Source organism: Polypterus senegalus, chromosome 12 (genome assembly GCF_016835505.1).
Source record: "Polypterus senegalus isolate Bchr_013 chromosome 12, ASM1683550v1, whole genome shotgun sequence".
NCBI classification, from domain to species: domain Eukaryota; kingdom Metazoa; phylum Chordata; class Cladistia; order Polypteriformes; family Polypteridae; genus Polypterus; species Polypterus senegalus.
This window is the reverse complement of record NC_053165.1, coordinates 111,545,233-111,564,569: the sequence shown is the minus strand read 5'-3', so window position 1 is coordinate 111,564,569 and position 19,337 is coordinate 111,545,233. Positions and strand designations below refer to the sequence as shown.

General features: G+C 41.0%; 1 protein-coding gene across 1 annotated transcript in view; it reads right to left on the bottom strand.

Annotated features, from left to right (window-relative positions):
* Positions 1 to 3,375: 3,375 nt before the first annotated feature.
* The window catches only part of synm (synemin, intermediate filament protein), a 54,417-nt gene continuing 38,455 nt past the window's right edge, over positions 3,376 to 19,337 (bottom strand). Inside the window, exon 4 of the mRNA XM_039773262.1 lies at positions 3,376 to 10,340. Coding sequence (XP_039629196.1) covers positions 7,858 to 10,340 — 2,483 coding nt within the window. The 3' untranslated portion in view covers positions 3,376 to 7,857. The remainder of the gene's footprint in view (positions 10,341 to 19,337) is intronic.

The window sequence follows — 19,337 nt, the reverse complement described above, 5'->3', positions numbered from 1 at the left end:
ACACACAGTTCTTACACACAACCACTAACCTATGAAGGCACAACCTCAGTAGGAGAGTCTTCAGGTGGTGCAGTATCTTCAGGAGGTGCATCGTTGTCTTCTACGGCTGAAGGAGTACTAGGAGTAGGCAGTGGGTATCTTGGTGCGTGGCTCAAGAACATTTTGATAGGCAGTTGCTGGCGCTGTCTTTTCATATGCGTGAGGAGGCTTTTGTAGGGTATTGCCATCTTTGATCATATCCAAGACTTTCACCTTTTCCTGGATAGCAAGCATCTTCCTTCGGCACTTAGTTTTATTGTCAGAAGGCTTAGAAAAAGCAGCACGTTTAGGAGCCATCGTGGGGCTTAGATAAAAGTTCTCAGAAAGCGCATGCGTAGTGACGTAAGCGTGTATGAGAAAAAATCGCGATAGAGTGAAGCCGTGAAAGTCGAAGCGTGATATAGCGAGGGATCACTGTAATAGACTTTTATTTTGTATAAATCATTTGGATGTAAACCAATGAACAAACCAGAGTAAATATATGCATTGATTGACACTGTAAATGTAAATTCAACAGTTTATATAATGAACCTCTATTCTTTGTTTCGCTGACCATTCTGACCAGGCTGTAACAGAATGCTCTCTCCAAGGCATTTCCTGAGGAGTAATTCAAAGATACAATGAGCGGCTTTTCTTCTGCCTGATGGCTGATCTGTCCTGTTAGAGGACGTTTCTTTATTTAATAAGATGTTACATTTCTACCACATTACACACCACACCCTGAACTCTGATCAACAGCCGCTCTTAGGAAGGCCTTACAAAAAGCATTCTGGAAAGCCACACAAATAACATCACGTGCCCTCTCTGATTGTACGCTTTTGTTGCTTCCTCTTAGAATTCCAGCATTTATTAGTGAAGAATGAGCTGTCCTGCGGACTGTCCGCTGATGGAGCGGTTCTTGGCATGTGATACTCAATCTTTTCCTTAATAATTTCTCCCGCTAACTGATCTGTGATGCATGTTAAGCTTAGAGGCCTATACTCACTGGGGTCTTTCGTTTTATATAATGGAATAAAAATTAGTTAACTTTAGATCCTTAAGAATTTTCCTAAGTATGTAGTGATTTTTTTCAAAAACGTACCTATCAAGCATTTCTATATGTATTCATTTACCTCCTCGAACTCTCTGGGATATCCGTTTCCAGCGATTTATATTCTGCCTGGTTAATCTATACACAGTTTTTCTCCGTACAATTGTATAAATTTGCAAGTACCTCCTAGTTAGTCCCCATTTCTGATGAGAAGTAAACTTCACAAAAATATCAGAGCATTCACGGCTTCTCTGTCTGTGTATTTTAGCTCTCCCTTAACATTTCTGTTGCACTTGGCCTCCTCCCGGATTGTTCTTTTACTGCTGAAACACTGAAAGAGTGTGTTGTTAGAAGCAGCGCCACACTGCTGCGTTTTCCTCCTCTACAGACATTTGTGGTGTGGTGCGGATTTAGAGATGAATGGCTCTGCAGGCTCCAGAGTGATGTGTGTTTCTGTCTTAACTGTTGTAGCAATTGCATTGAAGGGTCTTTCAATCACAACCATGCTCAGCTTTTACTCTGTGAGATTGCACTTGTACTTCTCCACTGGAGAGACCCCATTTACACTCAGGAATTGCTACCAGTCCCTTGTAATGCCTGGAAAGTGCTTGTGTCTGGTATTTCACACAAGGTTTTTGATTAAAAAAGTAAACCTTTCAAAGTCTAGATAGTCGAGATTGAACCAGTCAAGGGATTCCCAACATCTTTGGAAGGAGGCCCTGAAGACGGTGCTAACACAGTTGGCGACTCCCAGCTCGCAGGTCGGCAGGTTGTGCTGGTAAAGCAGAGCGCTGGCACACTCTGTCTGAAGATCTGGTCTTCTTGAAAACTCCACAGAGGCTTGTGATCATTTTGGTCCACAGGAGGTGATTCAGATTCCCAGATGGGATTTGCATGACAGTTCAAAACATGACGTTGACATTTGCTTCTTTGTAAAAATTGCCAAAAAGAGACCATTGTTTGTATCATTTTGGTGAACTTTATTTAGTTTGCTACAATACTGATTGGTGTCAGAAACCTTACATAGCTATGTAAAACTACAAAGCCGACAAAAAAGGTACATAGTTACACACAAGTTTAAGTTATAAATAAAGAAATGCTTTCTAACATTCCCAGTTCCCTTGTGGCAGGCTAACTAACCTGTGGAGGAGAAGACTGAGAGACCACTGCATGGCAAATGCTGGAAAGGACCTGGCAGACCCCCTCTCTGCATTTGGTATCTTAGACTGTTTTATTATGGAGAGAACATTTCAAAAAAGAATACTTTCAGTGCATATTTGCGGTCCTTTTTATCTAAATTAATACTGCAAATAATAATGAAGTGCTTTATCTTCACTGTTCATTTTAAACTCTTATTCGATACCAGGAACTGCTAGAATTCCTTTCTGTTAATTCAGATTTTTTTTAACATCTCTTACTACTTAATAATATTCTTTATGTGAACAGGGAACATTTTTCTAGTAGCGATTGTTGAGAAATGTTTCCTGACTGCATCATAACCTGCTTTGAAAGAAGATTAACCGGCTGCAGGCTTCACAGGGGTTTGTGGAGAAAGAATTGGAAATTTATAAAACTCAGTGAGTTAGTGATTAGATCAAGGCAGCTAATAATGTATCTTAAAGATATCGAATTGATAATGTGACTGGTATACAAGGCCCAATACAGTAAACTCCTTGAATTTGGATTCTGTTTGACCTAAATGTCAGATTGAAATTTGTTTGCCATTTGCAGAAAGTCTTGAATAAAATGGCCGACACGTTCATCCAAGACAGCTTATAAGGTAAGGAAAGGAGAGGTGGAAAATGAATTGGTGGCCTTGTCCTTTTAATGTCACGCTGCCTGCAGTTTCAATGGGCATCCTATAAACAATGGTTATTTAACATTTTTGCAATCTTGTGTTTGTTTTAATATTAACTGAATAAAGGCAGGGAGGCACGGTGGCGCAGTGGGTATCGCTGTTGCCTCTCAGTTAGGAGATCTGGGTTCGCTTCCCGGGTCCTCCCTGCGTGGAGTTTGCATGTTCTCCCCGTGTCTGCATGGCTTTCCTCCCACAGTCCAAAGACATGCCGGTTAGGTGCATTGGCGATCCTAAATTGTCCCTAGTGTGTGCTTGGTGTGTGTGTGTGTGTGCCCTGCAGTGGGCTGGTGCTCTGCCTGGGGTTTGTTTCCTGCCTTGCGCCCTGTGTTGGCTGGGATTGGCTCCAGCAGACCCCCATGACCCTGCAGTTAGGATATAGCGGGTTGGATAATGGATGGATGGATAGATAAAGGCAGTAGTTTTTTGAATTGTAAATGTTTTAAGTCAGTTTGCCTCAATCAGAATATTGATTTTTCCTTAATGTGACACAGAATTGATGTCCCAGTATGTCACTTTTGAGTTCAAGCTCTGAAGAGACTTTTTTGAATAGCCCGCTATTAACAGGCACGTGCTACTGGAGCTGTGCAGCAGCCAAACCATTCAAAAAGGGTCAAAAGCAATCAGCTAGGGTCTGCAGTATTTGAGCTCATGATATGTAGCAAGCACTCTTATGTTTGTTTGTGTGTTATTTAGGACTCAAGACGCCCTCCTTAATTAGTCACCAATCAATAACTACATAAAAGAAGCCAACACCACCTGACCAGCTAGCCAGTGTCCATCATGCAATATCTCAAAATAAAGAAATGTGAACATCTCAGTAACGTCAATCCACAAAATATTCTGATGTTATTCTTGGTAAAAAGAAAATCCACAGTTTTGGAAATGTCTGCCGTTTCAGAATGAGAGCCCCTTCAAGGCATGAGATTAAATAACAGGTTTAATTAACAACCCAAATCAATGTCTACTTAAGAATCTGGCTGGAGAAAAATTGGTTTGAGTCAGAGACGCCGACCTCGCTGGTCATCAGTTGGCTCACTTCACATCTCAGTTCTGTTTAGGTGCCATTTGAGGAAAAAAGCAGCAAGTCAGAGGACTGATTATTTAAAAAAACAAACAATTAAAATGAAGGGGAAAGAACTGAATCAGCTCAGAGGAGCGTTACAATGAGAACCTACAGCCACAGTTGGAAACCCCTGCATTAAAACTACGTCTTGGGGTGACAGTTGCGCCAGTCCAGCACAGTAAAGCAGGGCTCACATGGAAACGTCAAACCAAGGATAAGCGCTTAAAACATAAAGACATTTCAGGAGAACACACTGGCTGCATCCTGCTCTTGTGGACATTTGCACTTTTTAAGCGTTTGTGTAAATAATTCGGGTGCAGCTACTGTGGAGAAAACAGAAAGCGCCACCTTAAGGGCAAGAAAGAAGTGTATTAGGTTTATGAAGAATAATTTGATTAATGTAATGGCTGGTATTTGGACATTTAGGTAAAATGTTTCTTAAGGTAACATCAGTAAACGAGTGGACAGATTATTTCATGTTAGTCTTGCCTGAGGTGTTGAAGAATCTCCACTTTAAATTACACCTGCATAACTTTTTAGATTTTCTTAGCTACTTATTTGGATAAAAAATAATTTTCTCCCTTGTTTAGTAAATTACTTCCTTAGAGTTGTTGATGGTAAGGATGACGTCAACTTGAGCACAACTTAATTACTGTATACAGAAATAAATATTTTAAAAGGCACCTGTGCCCGTCAATCATGTGAGAACGCTGCTTGTGCTGCACTGCTCTTCCTGGCCTAGAGACGTTCAAACAGCCTGTGAAATGCCCCTAAAATTGGGCACCTGCATCCATCCTACAGCTGTGCCATGCTGTCGCCACCAAAACCTGTAGGGGACCTGGCAGAGCACCAAACTTCTGACACAGCTGGACTAAAGACAGTCCTTATTTATGTTTAACAAAATATTTTACTTCCAGGTCTGATTTGCTCACAATCACTAGTTCTCTTCTTGTTTCCTTCTTTCAAACCATCACTCCTTCTCCTCTCCCTATCCTGCCCGAGTGATGCAGAGCAGCTGGTTTTAAGCTGGACCTGCGAGTATTTCCAGTGCCTGAGCATTGCATTTAAGAAGCACTTCAGGGTCAAACAGAACAGTGGGGTCCTCTCCTGGCAGCATCCCCTAAAGAACCCAACATGGCAGCCCTTATGGGTATCTTAAGCAGAGCCACACCATAGGCACAACACCATCCATCATTTGGGGGGGGCATTTATTCTTGGAAGGCCATCTCCCTTTGTCCATCCAGCATTCGTGCCCAGAAGCTGAGGCAGGGAACAGCACCCATTCTTGAGGGCAAGGGGGCATCATGCAATCTGGATGGGATGCCTGTCCATCCATTATTTTATACAGGGCTCCTGGCTGTAAGGAGGAGCACCTAACCCCTGTCTTGGGACGTACTTCCATCCCTTAAAATCTTTGTGGGCTCCCAGTTGAGTAAGGACCCACCTTCCCTCCCAGCCGTGATGCCACCCATTCCATGACAACACTACTAAACTAGAGTTGCTGCTTTGAATGAGGGTGTCACAGTGATTACTGAGGCTGCCTGGCGTCAGATTCTAGTCCAGGCTCTGCCAATGCGTACTTTGCATGTTCTTCCAGTGTCTGAGGGTTTTCTTGTCCTGTTCCAAAGACATACAAGTTAACTGGTGACCTTCAGTGAGGGAGTGCATTGTGATGGACTGGCACCCTCTCCTGGGTTTGTCCCTGCCTTGTACCCGACTCTGCTGAGATGGGCTCTGGCTTGTATTACTCCAAACTAGGTTAGAAAATGGAGAAGATTATTTATGAAGCCAACTCAAACGTCTGATTGAAGGTGTGTTTGATTTGTTTCCTTGTGTCTCCTCACCACACAGAGGATCTTAGGTTGAGAAAGCTGAGTAATGTTATGCTACCACCATGAGTGTGATAAGCCGGAACAGAAAATGGAATGATCAGCGTAGCAGTGTCCTTGCTTTTAGGCCACAGCACTGGCTTCATTTTTATTTTATTCACTTTCTTGATTTTAAGAATTTTCTTTGATTGCATGTAAGTAGATCCCTTTAATAATGACAAGCAACAGCATGCCAAAGTGTACGTTACTTCCACCCATCTATCTCGTGAACCTGTAACACACCTTTAGGTTATGTCCTAAGTAAAAGCTGTTTATTCACTTAAACATCTTTAAAAACTGACCACCTGTTCATTTTCTGACCTCTCCCCCCCGTCACACCTGCCACTACAGGCGCTGTGTGAGCCTGGGCCAATCCAGCCAGCAGTATGGCAGTCTGTCACAGGGCACACTTATGCAGGGCCCATTTAGTGCTGCCGCCCCACCTAAACCTACAGGTAGAGCTTGAACGCTGTACTCGGACTGTGACTACGCCAGGAATCAAACCCAGGGGCCCGAATTCTTGAAGTATAAATTCTAACCAGCACATTGGTGTGCCACCTCTATCAAAGAGACTGCGGGGAACGATTACTGAAAAGTGACCCCAGGAAGACTAACCTATTCTTCTTAAGAAAACCCAAATATCTTTGTTCAGTTTGTAGTAAAAATTAAGAGGTGCTAAAAAATAAATTGCTAGATTGGTGCATTAAAAGGAAAAATAAAGTAGAAGTTCAGTTACAGGAAGGAGTTGGCACCTGGTCAATAACAGTGAGTCACAGAGGTTAACCCACACTGAGCATGGAAACGTTCAACACCCAAACACTCCTGCTGGACGCGATGGTTCTAAAGGGCATTGTGGCCAGCAGCCTACAGTTGGCTTCATGAGCTTCTCCTAACTCACCATTGTGCTAGTTCATCAAGTGCCTTCAGTAAGTTCTTAAATGTATATGATGGCTGAAGTGACTGCCATTCCTAGTCATCAAGGAGTGCTCTCCAGTATGCGACATTAAAAAAATGAATAAATAATCTCTTTGGATTGAAATAACAACTTTGTGTTTGCTTCTATCAATGTTGGTTTGGTGAAGCTCATACAACGCACACACAGAACATACCCACAGTAGTAACTGGCACTCATTTCTGAACCTCTGTAAACTTGTCAGCTCGCTGTGAAATGTCCCTCTCCCTTCCAAGTTATGTGAAGAGATATTTGGTTGAGTCATTTGCCACCACGTGCAAGCATGTGCCTCCCTCTGTCCTGTAAACAAAAAGTACTATGGGGGACATTTGGGGAGCCTTGGAAGTGCATAGTGAAATCAATCAGTGAATCACTATGGCGGGGAGTACAGATGAAATAACTTGCTTGGGCTGACTAAATTCCATTAACCAAACCCACAGTGACATGGGCTCCCCGGTCTGTGGCCAAGGGTTACACTGTAAGAAATGACAGAGCGCAATGACAAGTGTCCAGTCATAAAATCAAGGCTGGCAATTCAAAACGGTTGAAAATGGTTGAGTATTGGCCATGCCCAGAATGCCTTACTGCCTTTATCATAAGTGTTTTGGGAGAATTTTACACATAATTAAATCATTTACGGTCCTCTAGGAATGAAGGAGTAATGTTGTGCAGTGTTGACTTACAAGAGTATATATCATCGTGTGGATAGAAACTACATTTGGTTGGACGTTCGCCTAAAGCGTTATGGTTTTAAGAAAATATTTGGTAAACCTATAACCAAACAGATACTCGTGTTGGAATAAAAGTTCACAATGCACTGCAAGCTCATTTAGTTTGGCATTTTACAACCCATGATCTTCAGAGAAAAACAAAATCAACAGCAGATACCTATGTAATAAAAAAATGTCCATCTTCAAAGCTAAATCCGCTTCTGAAAGTCCAGTTTGACTTCCTACCTTCAGCTTTGTGAATCTTTGGTAATCCTAAACAAAGGTGCAAATTTCAGCCCACAGCTTATGGCTGCTGAGCTTCTTTTTCCTTTTGCCTCTAGTCATCGCTTTCATCCAAGTACAGTGCAGCAATTCTATGCTCCTTACTGATCACTGACCGTGGATCCACAAATTTTTGCTGCTGTACCACATTGGAAAACGCATCCTGTTCGCCCATCTCTTCATTGTCATCATCCCATGTCTCCTCTTCCTCGCCTTGGTGGCCTTGACTCTCACTTCCTCTGTCGCTTTGCACATACTGATATACATCTTCTCTAACGGCTCTTCCATTGGCTCCATTGCTGAATTCTCTTTGTGTAAAGAAGGCAGCTTCCTTCTTGTTCCCCTCACCGCTAGCCATCGAAGTGACTTGAGAGACATCCATTTGAAATGTAAATGATTTTTCAGAGGGACCCAGTTTAATAAGTCGCACAGATTTGTTAATGTCTGTTGTTGGCTGCTCTACACTGGTACTTCCTGGAGCCTGTAAACTTCTTGCCCAAGTGGCTTCATGCATTCTTGGTTCATCTTCTTCTTCTTCTTCTTCTTCATGGGAGAAAGCTTCACCTACCCTAGTGTGTAATTCTTTCTCATATTCCAAGTCTGAATCTGCTTGTTTTTCATCATTGGCTAGGCCAGAGTCATCAAGACTTTGAGAGACATTGATTTCAGCAACAATAGTCACTACACCGCTGTCAGAAGACTGCTGGACTTTCCTCACATCAACCTCTAACTGATCTGATCTCTCTCTGACATCCGATAAAAATGAAAGCTCTTCTCTTAGATTGTCTGGCACTGATTCTTTCAACTGTTCTAAAGTACTAGTTATCTGTTGCCGGGGATCCTGACCTCCTTCTCTAAGCAGCTCCAATACTGACCTCTGAACATTATGAGGGACATGAATCTCCTCCTCAATGACATACTCTGCAGAGCATTCTTCGGGATAGCTTTGTTCCCCCCATGATGTTCTGAATTCTGCACTGTCTGCTGTAATATTTGATTCTGTGTTAAAGCTTATTGCACCTGAATCTGTGAAGCTGGGTTGCTCTACGGGTCCAGGCTCCTCTTGCCAGTAATGACCCTCTTCAGACCATTCACGTCCTGTTAGATATTCCTTGTATACTGGTACGTCTACTCCCTCATGCTCAGAAGTGGCATCATCTGGTGTTGACACAAAATACTCTGTTTCCTGGACTTGAGTGTGGTCTGTGGCACCCACCTGAAACTGGATTGTGTTTCTAAATTCTCCAGCAGGTGTAGATGAGCTGCTTAGAGTTTCTGCACCAACTTCTACATCTTCAGTGCCCAAAGGAGCATTATCTAGTTCTTCAATATGGAAAAACATTGAAGACTGACTTTCTTCATTTTCTTCGCCACTCGGTGCCTCCAGTGGCTCCTCAATGATCTCGACGTTTACACTTGCGTTTTCCCTTCCCTTTAATCCAAGGCCCAGTATGTTTTCAATCATGCTTTCAGCTGGGGTTCCCTTAATATCCTGCAAACCTGCTCTTTTCACATCTTTTCTCAGAAGCTCTTCCAGAAGAGAATCGTCAGAAACGTCAAGCTCTTCTTGAACAGTAGACTGCAGAATGATTTCAGTCTTAGTGCTTCCATCCTCCTCCTTTGTTTTCTCTAAATGGTATGTGATCTTTGAGTCTGGTGAAGAGCTTAAGGTTGTCTCCAGACCAGCAGGTCTCACAACCTTCTCCAGAATGTCTTCGACATTGATTGAATTCAGAATTTTCTTGTCAATTGGTGACCTATTCATCTCTTCTTCATCTGCTTTGAGACGTGGTTCATCAATCACTTTATTTCCTATCTGTGTGTCTGGGAAAGATCGAGAAACAGATGAAGCTGTGGAATGGCTTGATGTGAAATGTTCTTTCTCAGCACTAATGGAATTCTGGCTCTGGGGTGCCTGCAGGGTTATTGTCACCTCTCTACTGTCTGGGGATTGTTCAAGGTTAATATGATACCCTCTAGGCTCCACGCTCTCCTCTTGTGTTTCAGTCTTAACGATAATCACCTCCTTAACCTTTCCATTGGTTTTCTTGGCCTGTTTATCATTGGCTTTTTCAGGTAGTTTCAAGTCAGGATCTACCTTGATTGAAGATTTTATTTCCTCTTTTTGTATGTTGATTTTTTGTACAGTAGGCTTTTGGTCTACAGGTGCTGATGGAGAAATTCTGCTTTCATTGCCTGAATTCTGAATGGCAATAGCCGGACCTCTGCTTGTCACTTTCTGTTGGATTTCCGTGTACTTGCGTTCAGCTGGACGTGGAATGAACTTTGCTGAAGATGAAGAGACCTGTGTGGTCCAACCTAATGTGGACACCTCTCCCCGATGAGTTACTCCAGCAGGAAGGATTGTGCTTACCCTGTAAGCTGTAGGCTGGCTTGGTTTTGAAGTAACTTTCATGCTTGATGTGTGTGCCGCATACCTCCTATTTGGGTACAGGCTCACAGGAAAACTTTTAGCCCCATCTTCCTTTCGAAGGGGTGATCGTTTTGCTGTAAAGGTTTGGATTGATATTCCATTTCCTATTAAAAAAATAGAAGAAAAAAACAGTGTCAGAAACTCTAGAGTTAAGGAATACCAATACAAAGCCAGGTACAGGCAGCCGAGGACTTTAAAACTGCAGCACTATCACAATCCATCACACTCAAAGCCACATCATGTTTGAATGCTCTGAGCCATACAAAACCACTGTGTGTCTCTCTTGGACCCTTCTGTTGGGATAAACAGGCTTCAGAGAAAAGAGGTTGAATCAAAAGGTTCTCAGTGCCAATTCTCAAGGATCAGACATTTCATCAATCATACTTTATAGAAACATTTATAAACTGTACTAATACAATATAGGAAATGCAAGAAGTGGGATTGTAAAACTGTGAAGTGGCTTATTGCAGTGAACTTCACCATAATGGCTTAAATCTGGGATCATTAATTAGCAGCCTACATGGTATAACTTCTCTCTTGCCTCAAGCGAGAGCTGTTACCACAGGGGTGGGGTGGGGGTGGCATAAGGGGTATAAATACTGGTGTGACTCAGACCAATGAGGAGAAACGCAGGTGAGAATCTGCAGGGAAGGTAGAGCGTTGTGTGCTTGAGTAGCATAAAAGGAGCTGTGCAGGACATCCCAGTAGGCTGAACTGGAAAGGAAAGAGAAGGTGGGAGAGCACAATGAGGGGTGCACGCAAGATAGCGATTGCTCTGCTGAGTTTAAGTTCTTCTTCAAGCATCTCCCAAGGCCAACAGTGGTAATAAACCCTGGTCTCTATCAGAAAAGAAGTAATAAACAGTCTGTCCAAACGTTATTAACCCCTGCTTCTGCCTGCATCAGTCCTATTTCCAACACACTTTGGGTTTTTCTAAGACATTGAAGTCAAAAATCGATCATATTAACATTTTGTTTCAGCAGAGGTTATTAATAGCATAATGAAATATCCAATTTAAATAATTAAATGAAAATTTAGATTTTTTGTAATACCAAATTTTAGAATGGAGTACAGTAATCCCTCGCTATATCGCGCTTCGACTTTCGCGGCTTCACTCTATCGCGGATTTTAAATGTAAGCACATCTAAATATATATCACGGATTTTTCGCTGGTTCGCCACTTTCTGCGGACGATGGGTCTTTTAATTTATGGTACATGCTTCCTCAGTTTGATTGCCCAGTTGATTTCATACAAGGGACGCTATTGGTGGATGGCTTAGAAGCTACCCAATCAGAGCATGTATTACATATTAACTAAAACTCCTCAATGCTAAGAGATATGCTTCCCGCGTGGAGCTTGTTTTGTTTGCTTCTCTCTGTCTCTTTCTCTCTCTCTGCCTGACGGAGGGGGTGTGAGCAGAGGGGGCTGTTTACACATTGGCTGTTTGCCTAAAGCAGGGGTGGGCAAAGTCATTCCTGGAGGGCCGCAGTGGCTGCAGGTTTTTGTTCCAACCCAGTTGCTTAATAAGAAGCACTTATTGCTCTAGAAACACTTCTGCTTCATTTTAGTTATCTCCCTCGTTAAGATTTTGAACCCTTATTGCTTATTTAAGTCTTAAACAGCTGCATTCTTGGTTTATAATTGCTCCTTATTAGCAATAAGATGCAAATGACAAAAGAAACCAGCAGTTATCCATTTTATCCTTTACACCTGTGTGTATTTATTGTGCACTGTTTGGTTTAATTAAATACTTGGAAGGAAAGAGAAGAGAAAAAAGTGAGGATTGCGAATTACCCATCCGTTTTACACTTCAGAGTATTTGGATGATATCCTTAGAATGGAAAAAAAAATCTAGGATACAAGAATGACTTAACATAGCAGAGTTAAAGCACTAAGAAGCCATGAAATGTAATTATTGGCAAGGATTGTTTTCTAATTATTCAACCGGGTTGGAACAAAACCCGCGGCCACTGCGGCCCTCCAGGAATGACTTTGCCCACCCCTGGCCTAAAGGATAGGACGTTCCTCAACAAAATGCTGCTTTATCGCATACTTAAAAGTATGTATTGATTTTTTGTTTGCTTTTCTTAGCGAGCGCTCTCTCTGACATTATCTGCTCTTCACGATGCTCCTTTGAAGATAAGATATGTTTGCATTCTTTTAATTGTGAGAAAGAACTGTCATCTCTGTCTTGTCATGGAGCACAGTTTAAACGTTTGACTAAAGGGTGTTACTTCATGTCTAGAGGGCTCTAATAATGTTAACAGTGTGGGAGAGTTTATAAGGGCTTAAAATATATAAAAATAACTATACAAACATATAGTTTCTACTTCGCGGAAATTAATTTATCGCGGCAGAGTTTGGAACGGATTAACCGCGATAAACGAGGGTTGACTGTATTTGTTGTTAATGCAAAGTTTATTGGGACTAAGATTGAAAGTAACTTTTCATTTTAACCACTTTCATTTCAGACTCAGCACCTTACAATTCATACCGAGATAATTAATATCACTACATTTACTTTTTAGTAGTTGGAGTGCAAAGGTTTCTCCTTCAAAAGCGTGGGGCTCAGGCATGTCTGCATTGTCTGTCGATTCACCAATGACTAAGGAAATATGAGCAGTTAGACTGACGCCATCTTTCACCCGACTTTGGATATGCTCTTCCAAAAATGATGTTCACCACTTGTAGGTGACTGAGAAACTTGCTTCAAATCTCCAAGAAATGTATCCATTGATGCATCTGTTATTCCTAACAAGCTCTGATAAAACGTCAATAACAAACTCTTTTAATACCTCTGTATCAGTGAAGGCTTTACCATTCTTAGCCAATATCCATGGGGGTTGCACATGTAGGACGTACTTGTTGGTCATTCCTGTTTTAGTATTTAACTGATAATTTTCTTTCTGCCGTAATCGTATAACATAGTATATGCATAAGATTCATTGAAATTGAATAAGGGCGCCTCACGTCGGCCTCCTTTATGATAGCTGCTGTTTCATTGCAGATCAGACAGTTCAGCGAGCATTTCAGAATGATGGCATTATAAAGACAGACTTTTTGGTCAATTTTTCATTAAAATGACTATTGGCAGCACGAGTTTTCCTTCTAAGACATTTTGACAGAGACATTTTTGAAAGATAACTTGTTAAGATAGTTAACTTGCAAACTGAATTTTGAATGTTACTTGATGGCTAATCAGTACAAGTGGCACAAATGAGTATAACCACTGTGGACTTTCACTAGAAAAGGCGATCAAGTGTGCTAATTTGGAACATAATACCATAATGAATTCAGTGTAACATATGAATGACGATTCCTTATTTGCAGATGCTGTATACATTTGACAGTTTGACTTAACGTGTGTGTGATGTGAATAAGGAGGTGATTGGATGAGAATGTCAAGGAGCGAATGAGGCAGTGTGTCCATTAAAGTGTTTGCAGTATTTGTATGGGGGAGAGGAGCATAGAGTGCGTGTACTATTGATTGACCCTGCACACGGCCGATTCTCTTCATGTATGTTACAAGCTGGTTTGATTAAACTAAAAACACTCCATGTTTCAGGAAACATACAGTCCAAGATTTTACAGCTGTAATTTGGAAAGCTGCTGGCCTTTTTTGTGAAGCATAGCATTCAGGCCTAAAGGCCTGGATTAATGTGGGACAAGTCTGCACTTCACAATGTGTGAAACAGAGATGGGCAGCGTTGACATTATAGGCAAGTCATGGCCAAAACAAACCCCTCCTCAGACATAAAACAACACGAGGTCTCTAAAAATGCAAAGGTGTCTCTATAGGTTTGTTTATTTAGGCCTGCACTAATGGAAGCTCTGTCTTCATATATATATATATATAAAAATCTTGGGTTGAGACGTGATCATCTTGAAGAGACAAATTAAAGTCCCACGAGACTTCTTACACGTCACTCCTTACTTAGAAACAATTTCTCTGAGACACTTTCAACGTCCCGCAAGACAAGGAAGTGAGACAAAAGGACAGCTGCTGTACAGGCTTTTAAATGATCGACACACAGCACGACATGCAGATTATGCAGCTCGGTAGCAGCTAGCAGCAAGCCAACAGCTGATCCATCTGTCAATGCGTAGATGACAAAGTAGAACGTCGTAAAGATGTTCAAAAATGTTGACGCGAACAAGTGGAAATTATTACTCTGTGAAATATCGGAACAGTGAAAAGAGATTGAATATATGGACATAGGTGATAGGACAGAAGTATGTAGATGTTGTTCATCTTTAAAGTTTAAGTCGGAGACTTGTAGATCGTCTAATTTTTGTTTCCACCAGGGAAAAGTAGTGTTTCTACCCATGAAGAGGCATATCCGTGAGAAATGAAAGATTTGTTATTTGGTGAAAGTGAAATCCACAAACACTACAGGAAAAATATCTGAACATATAATAATCTGTTCGCATTCACATCAATCAATGCTCAAAATGTAGATTTACACGATTCAGGACCACACGCTATGAGAATCTGTGGTCCCGCAACAATTAAAGCTAATACAAGTTTAATTTCAAAGAAACCACAATTCGGTCAGGTTTATAATTATAACCACAGAGAAGCGATGCAACAATCGAAAGAGTTAAACGATCAGAGGTTATTAGAAATTTTACAGTTAATAATGGATACAAATCCATACGTCCAAAAGTATTGCACTTTACACAAACTTTATTTGAAAAAACACGGGCAAAGACATTTTCTTGGTTTTCTATATGAGATAATTTCAAGTCACAAGAGACGTATTGGATTTGAAGAGGCGTATCCAGGAGAATTAAAAGATTTGTTGTCTGGTGAAAGTGAAATCCACATACGCGAGCAGCAGAGACATGAAATGGCTGGCACGTAACGCAGGCCAGGGGGTTGGTGAGCGAAGCGAGCAGGTCGCAAAGTATATATTACAAAGTTGACTGACTTGCTCACTCCCTCACTCATAAAGCTCTATTTCTCATTTAGGTAAAAAGCTGAATTTGACAGGATGGTACATGTAGGGCAGTAGGTATCTGTTAAAAAAAGACATTTGAATATATATCAATAAAACTCTCAACAATAGAAAACGTAAATACCCCAAAATCTTGAAAACACTCTTGACGGATATGATTGAAATATGGTGATATTATAGAAAAAAGAAAAGCTAGGATTTTATTTTTCCATAATATTACTGTCCAACGTATGCCATATTAATGTGCCGTGCAGCACTGACAGAAGCCTGAAGACAAACAGCAGCAGACGTTTGCTCCACGGCCTGTCTGAGGTGTGCCGGTGTATGCAAATGATGGTCTCCAGCAGATGAGCTGCACTGTCCAATAGGGTGGCCTGATAACTAAAGAAGGGGACGTGTCTTAGACAGGACAAAGGTGACATTGACAAGTGCTGTGCGTGCGGGGCTGTGAAGTGGAAGGAAAGAGGAAAATTCTGCTAAAAAGCATTGTTACCATACACAGCACCGGAATCCCTTTTGTTGATAGCATACCAATTTACTGCACATGATACGTGTACTGGTGGATGGAAATTGTTTATTTACTTGGCTATCATTGTGTGAATATGGTATGGATGTGTTAGGTTTGGAAGTTTGGTATCAAACTGTCCAATCTGTAGTGAGACAGGTGTGATAGAAGGTTTTTTCACATAACACAAATACCAACAAATACGATGATTGTGTAATGCGTATGAATGATGTACAAAATCCCTCATCCTGTGCTACCACTTACAAACTGTTAGCTGCATCAGAAAGTTTTACAAATGTATTCAAAGTTTACAGAAATGGTGTATTATCTGCTAAATTTGGGGAAAACAGTCGACCAGTTAAAAGCTTCCACTACACAGGAGCTTCATGCGGAGCCCACTTTGATGATTGCAGACGTATTTCTACTTTTTGATTTTGCTCAAAGTCAAAATTGGTTACACCAAAAGTAATGAAACAAATTCTCTTGCTTATCTGATGTGAGCGCATTATCTCAAAAACAATACTAATAAATCAGGAAAACATCCTAAATATACACACAATATCAGACAAAATAAATATAAAATCTGCAGCTACTGTAAATAAGCACCAAAAAATCCAGAGAGAAAACATGTTGTGGTTGCTACATATCCACTAGCAAACCCTGAAGTGAACAGATTTGAGTAAGAAAATACGCTGAATAAACCCTAAAATAAACAGACTTGTGGTTGTTAAATACACACATAACATCCAGGAAATCACAGGGCTGCTCTTACTAAATATTCCTCAAAACACATTGATAGTATGAGAGAAATGTCTGTTTGGCATGCAAATCAAAAAAGATAGTTGTCTTGGCTCAAAAATGTCAATGATAGCCTTCATTATAATTCATACGTTGATTATGAATCTACTAAGGAAAGTGTTTTTAGGGCCCACGGATGTTCATATTGCTGTGCATTGAAATGAACTGATGTACCACCTGGATTACGTTGTAAACGTGGAAAAATCAAATTATAACCTATTGAAGACTTTGCCGGGCCTATTAAAAGTTTAATATTTGGTTTACACCCGGGTCAGAGCATTTTATCAGTGCCATGAAAAAATATAATAGTGCACTTCAATTGACATTATTGTGTGCCAAAACAATAATCCCAGGCATTTTCATGCCAGACTGTGAAGTACAAGGACAGGTGTCTCACCATTGAAATCCTCCCAGCAAAGCCAAGTAACACAGCAAGTTGATTTCTAAGATATGCATGACAAAGCTCCTTTGTATTTCAATATCCTTTCTTTCAGTTGATCGAGGATTTAGACTTTATCAAAAGAGCAAAGAATGTCAGCTGTGCCCTTTTACAGTAAAGATAGGAGAACACAAAAATACAAAACTGCACAGGCTCGGTCTGATCCATGTTGCTTTCCAAGTGAGGGGTCTCTCAATCCAGCCATGTGTGGCACCTGCTCACAGAGACGGATTAAGCCGATCCTATGACATCTGTATGCCCCCTGCCCCAACCCATTTGGCAAGGTAAGACAAATGTGGTGGTAAAGCAAAGCATAATGGGATGCAAACAATCTAGTGAATCATAGCTATATCACAAAGGAAAGCAAAACATGCCACACTTAAGCAAACCAGAATAAATTCCACTCTCATGCTACATACAAGCACATAATTTCTCGAAACTCAAAGGAGAAAGAACACGACACCTTCCCGTAGAGGACTAATTTTAATCACTTAACTCAAGTTGACCAGTTAGAACAAACATTCTCAAACTTTTTCCTGCTGTGTCTTCCTTGCAACATGAAGATCACAGCTGACAAGACCCCTGACTGTGAATTTATCAGAGCAGTATTTCACAGCTACAAGCAGCTGAGCAGACCCACTTCTTCCAGATCCATCTACAACTCTTGGTGCAGATGTTTCACTCTGCAAGAATCTTTCAGTCAACTGACCTTTCAAGCTGGCAGGCAAACTTATCACCATGAACGACTGTCTTACTGCAACAGCAGCTGGATGAGCGAGGCTCTCACCAATGGCATGAGGAAACATTTTTACACTTGGATATTAAGTACGCCATTTGTTCTTTATCAGAAAGTTTCCTTTCTTTACTTCTGATTTTCCACTGAGCATGCAACTCGCTGTCCTAATGACAAGAGAATTCCGTTTTTTTTTTATCCTGTGTGAAATGCCTTATTTCTAAAAAAATATCTGAGGTTTAACAGGTTTTAAGCTGCCATGGGTGAGGAACTCTGAGCATGAAACACAGTAGACAGGGTTCTTCTTCAGTAAGTAAATATGTAAATACACACTGCGGAAAATCAGCTTGACGCTTGCACTTTCTCACTTTCTTTTCTGGTAAGGCCTTGCTCTTTACCTTATATTTATTATCATCTTCTTGAGCAAACTATTCCAACCAATCTATCAGATTTGCCAGTCAAAGATGGCATGTCTTTATTTTAATGTGAGACACTCTCCCATCTTTATTACCCTCATATATAACAAGACTGTTGTGAGAATGAGTAAAGGTGTGAATTTGAAGAAAGAAATGTCTCTAATGGACATGAGGATGCAATGTTAGTAGAATAAAACTGTCAAAGACAGAAGGTACCACTGCAGCCCCTGCTAAATACGATTAAGAGATACAAGAGAGGATAGAGCTGACGATACTTCCTTAGAAGGCTGGCGTCCTTCAAAATCTGCAATAAGATGCTGCAGATGTTCTATTAGACAGTTGTCTGCCCTCTTCTACGCGGTGGTGTGCTGGGGAGGCAGCATAAAGAAGAGAGACGCCTCACGCCTGGACAAACTGGTAAGGACGGCAGGCTCTATTGTACGCATGAAGCTGGACAGTTTGACATCCGTGGCAGAGCGTATCAATCATGGAGAATCCACTGCATCCACTGAACAGTGTCATCTCCAGACAGAGGATCAGCTTCAGTGACAGACTGCTGTCACCATCCTGCTCCACTGACAGACTGAGGAGACTCCACACTATGCGACTCTTCAATTCCACCCGGGGGAATAAACGTTAACATTACACAATGTTATTGACTGTTGTACCTGCCTTGCACTCTTCACCTTGCATTTTTTAACTTGCACTGCATTTTTATCACTCTTTAATTATTATTGGTTTTATCAGTATGCTGCTGCTGGAGTATGTGAATTTCCCCTTTTCTTCATTAATTAATAAATTAGTAAAATAAGGGATTAACAAAGTATCTATTCATCTATCTATCTATTTTCCAGAGAGTTTGTGCCATTTCAGGCATCCTACACTATGAGATCCACTCATTTAGACTACACGTTCCAGACATTTTTATTGCTCCTTTTTAAATGAAAGTGCTACGTGCTACATGCTATTTTAAGTACTCAGAACTACATTATAAAAGTAAAAAGACACAATGAACTTTTTTCTTATAGTCAACTGCTCCCCTTTCCTTGTAACAGACGGTGTACAGTGGAACCTCGGGTCTTGACCGTAATTCGTTCCAAAACTCCGGTTGTAACCCGATTTGGTCGTGACCCGAAGTAATTTCCCCAATAGGATTGTATGTAAATACAATTAATCTGTTCCAGACCGTACAAACTGTATGTAAATACGTTTTTTTAAAGATTTTTAAGCACAAATATACTTAATTATACC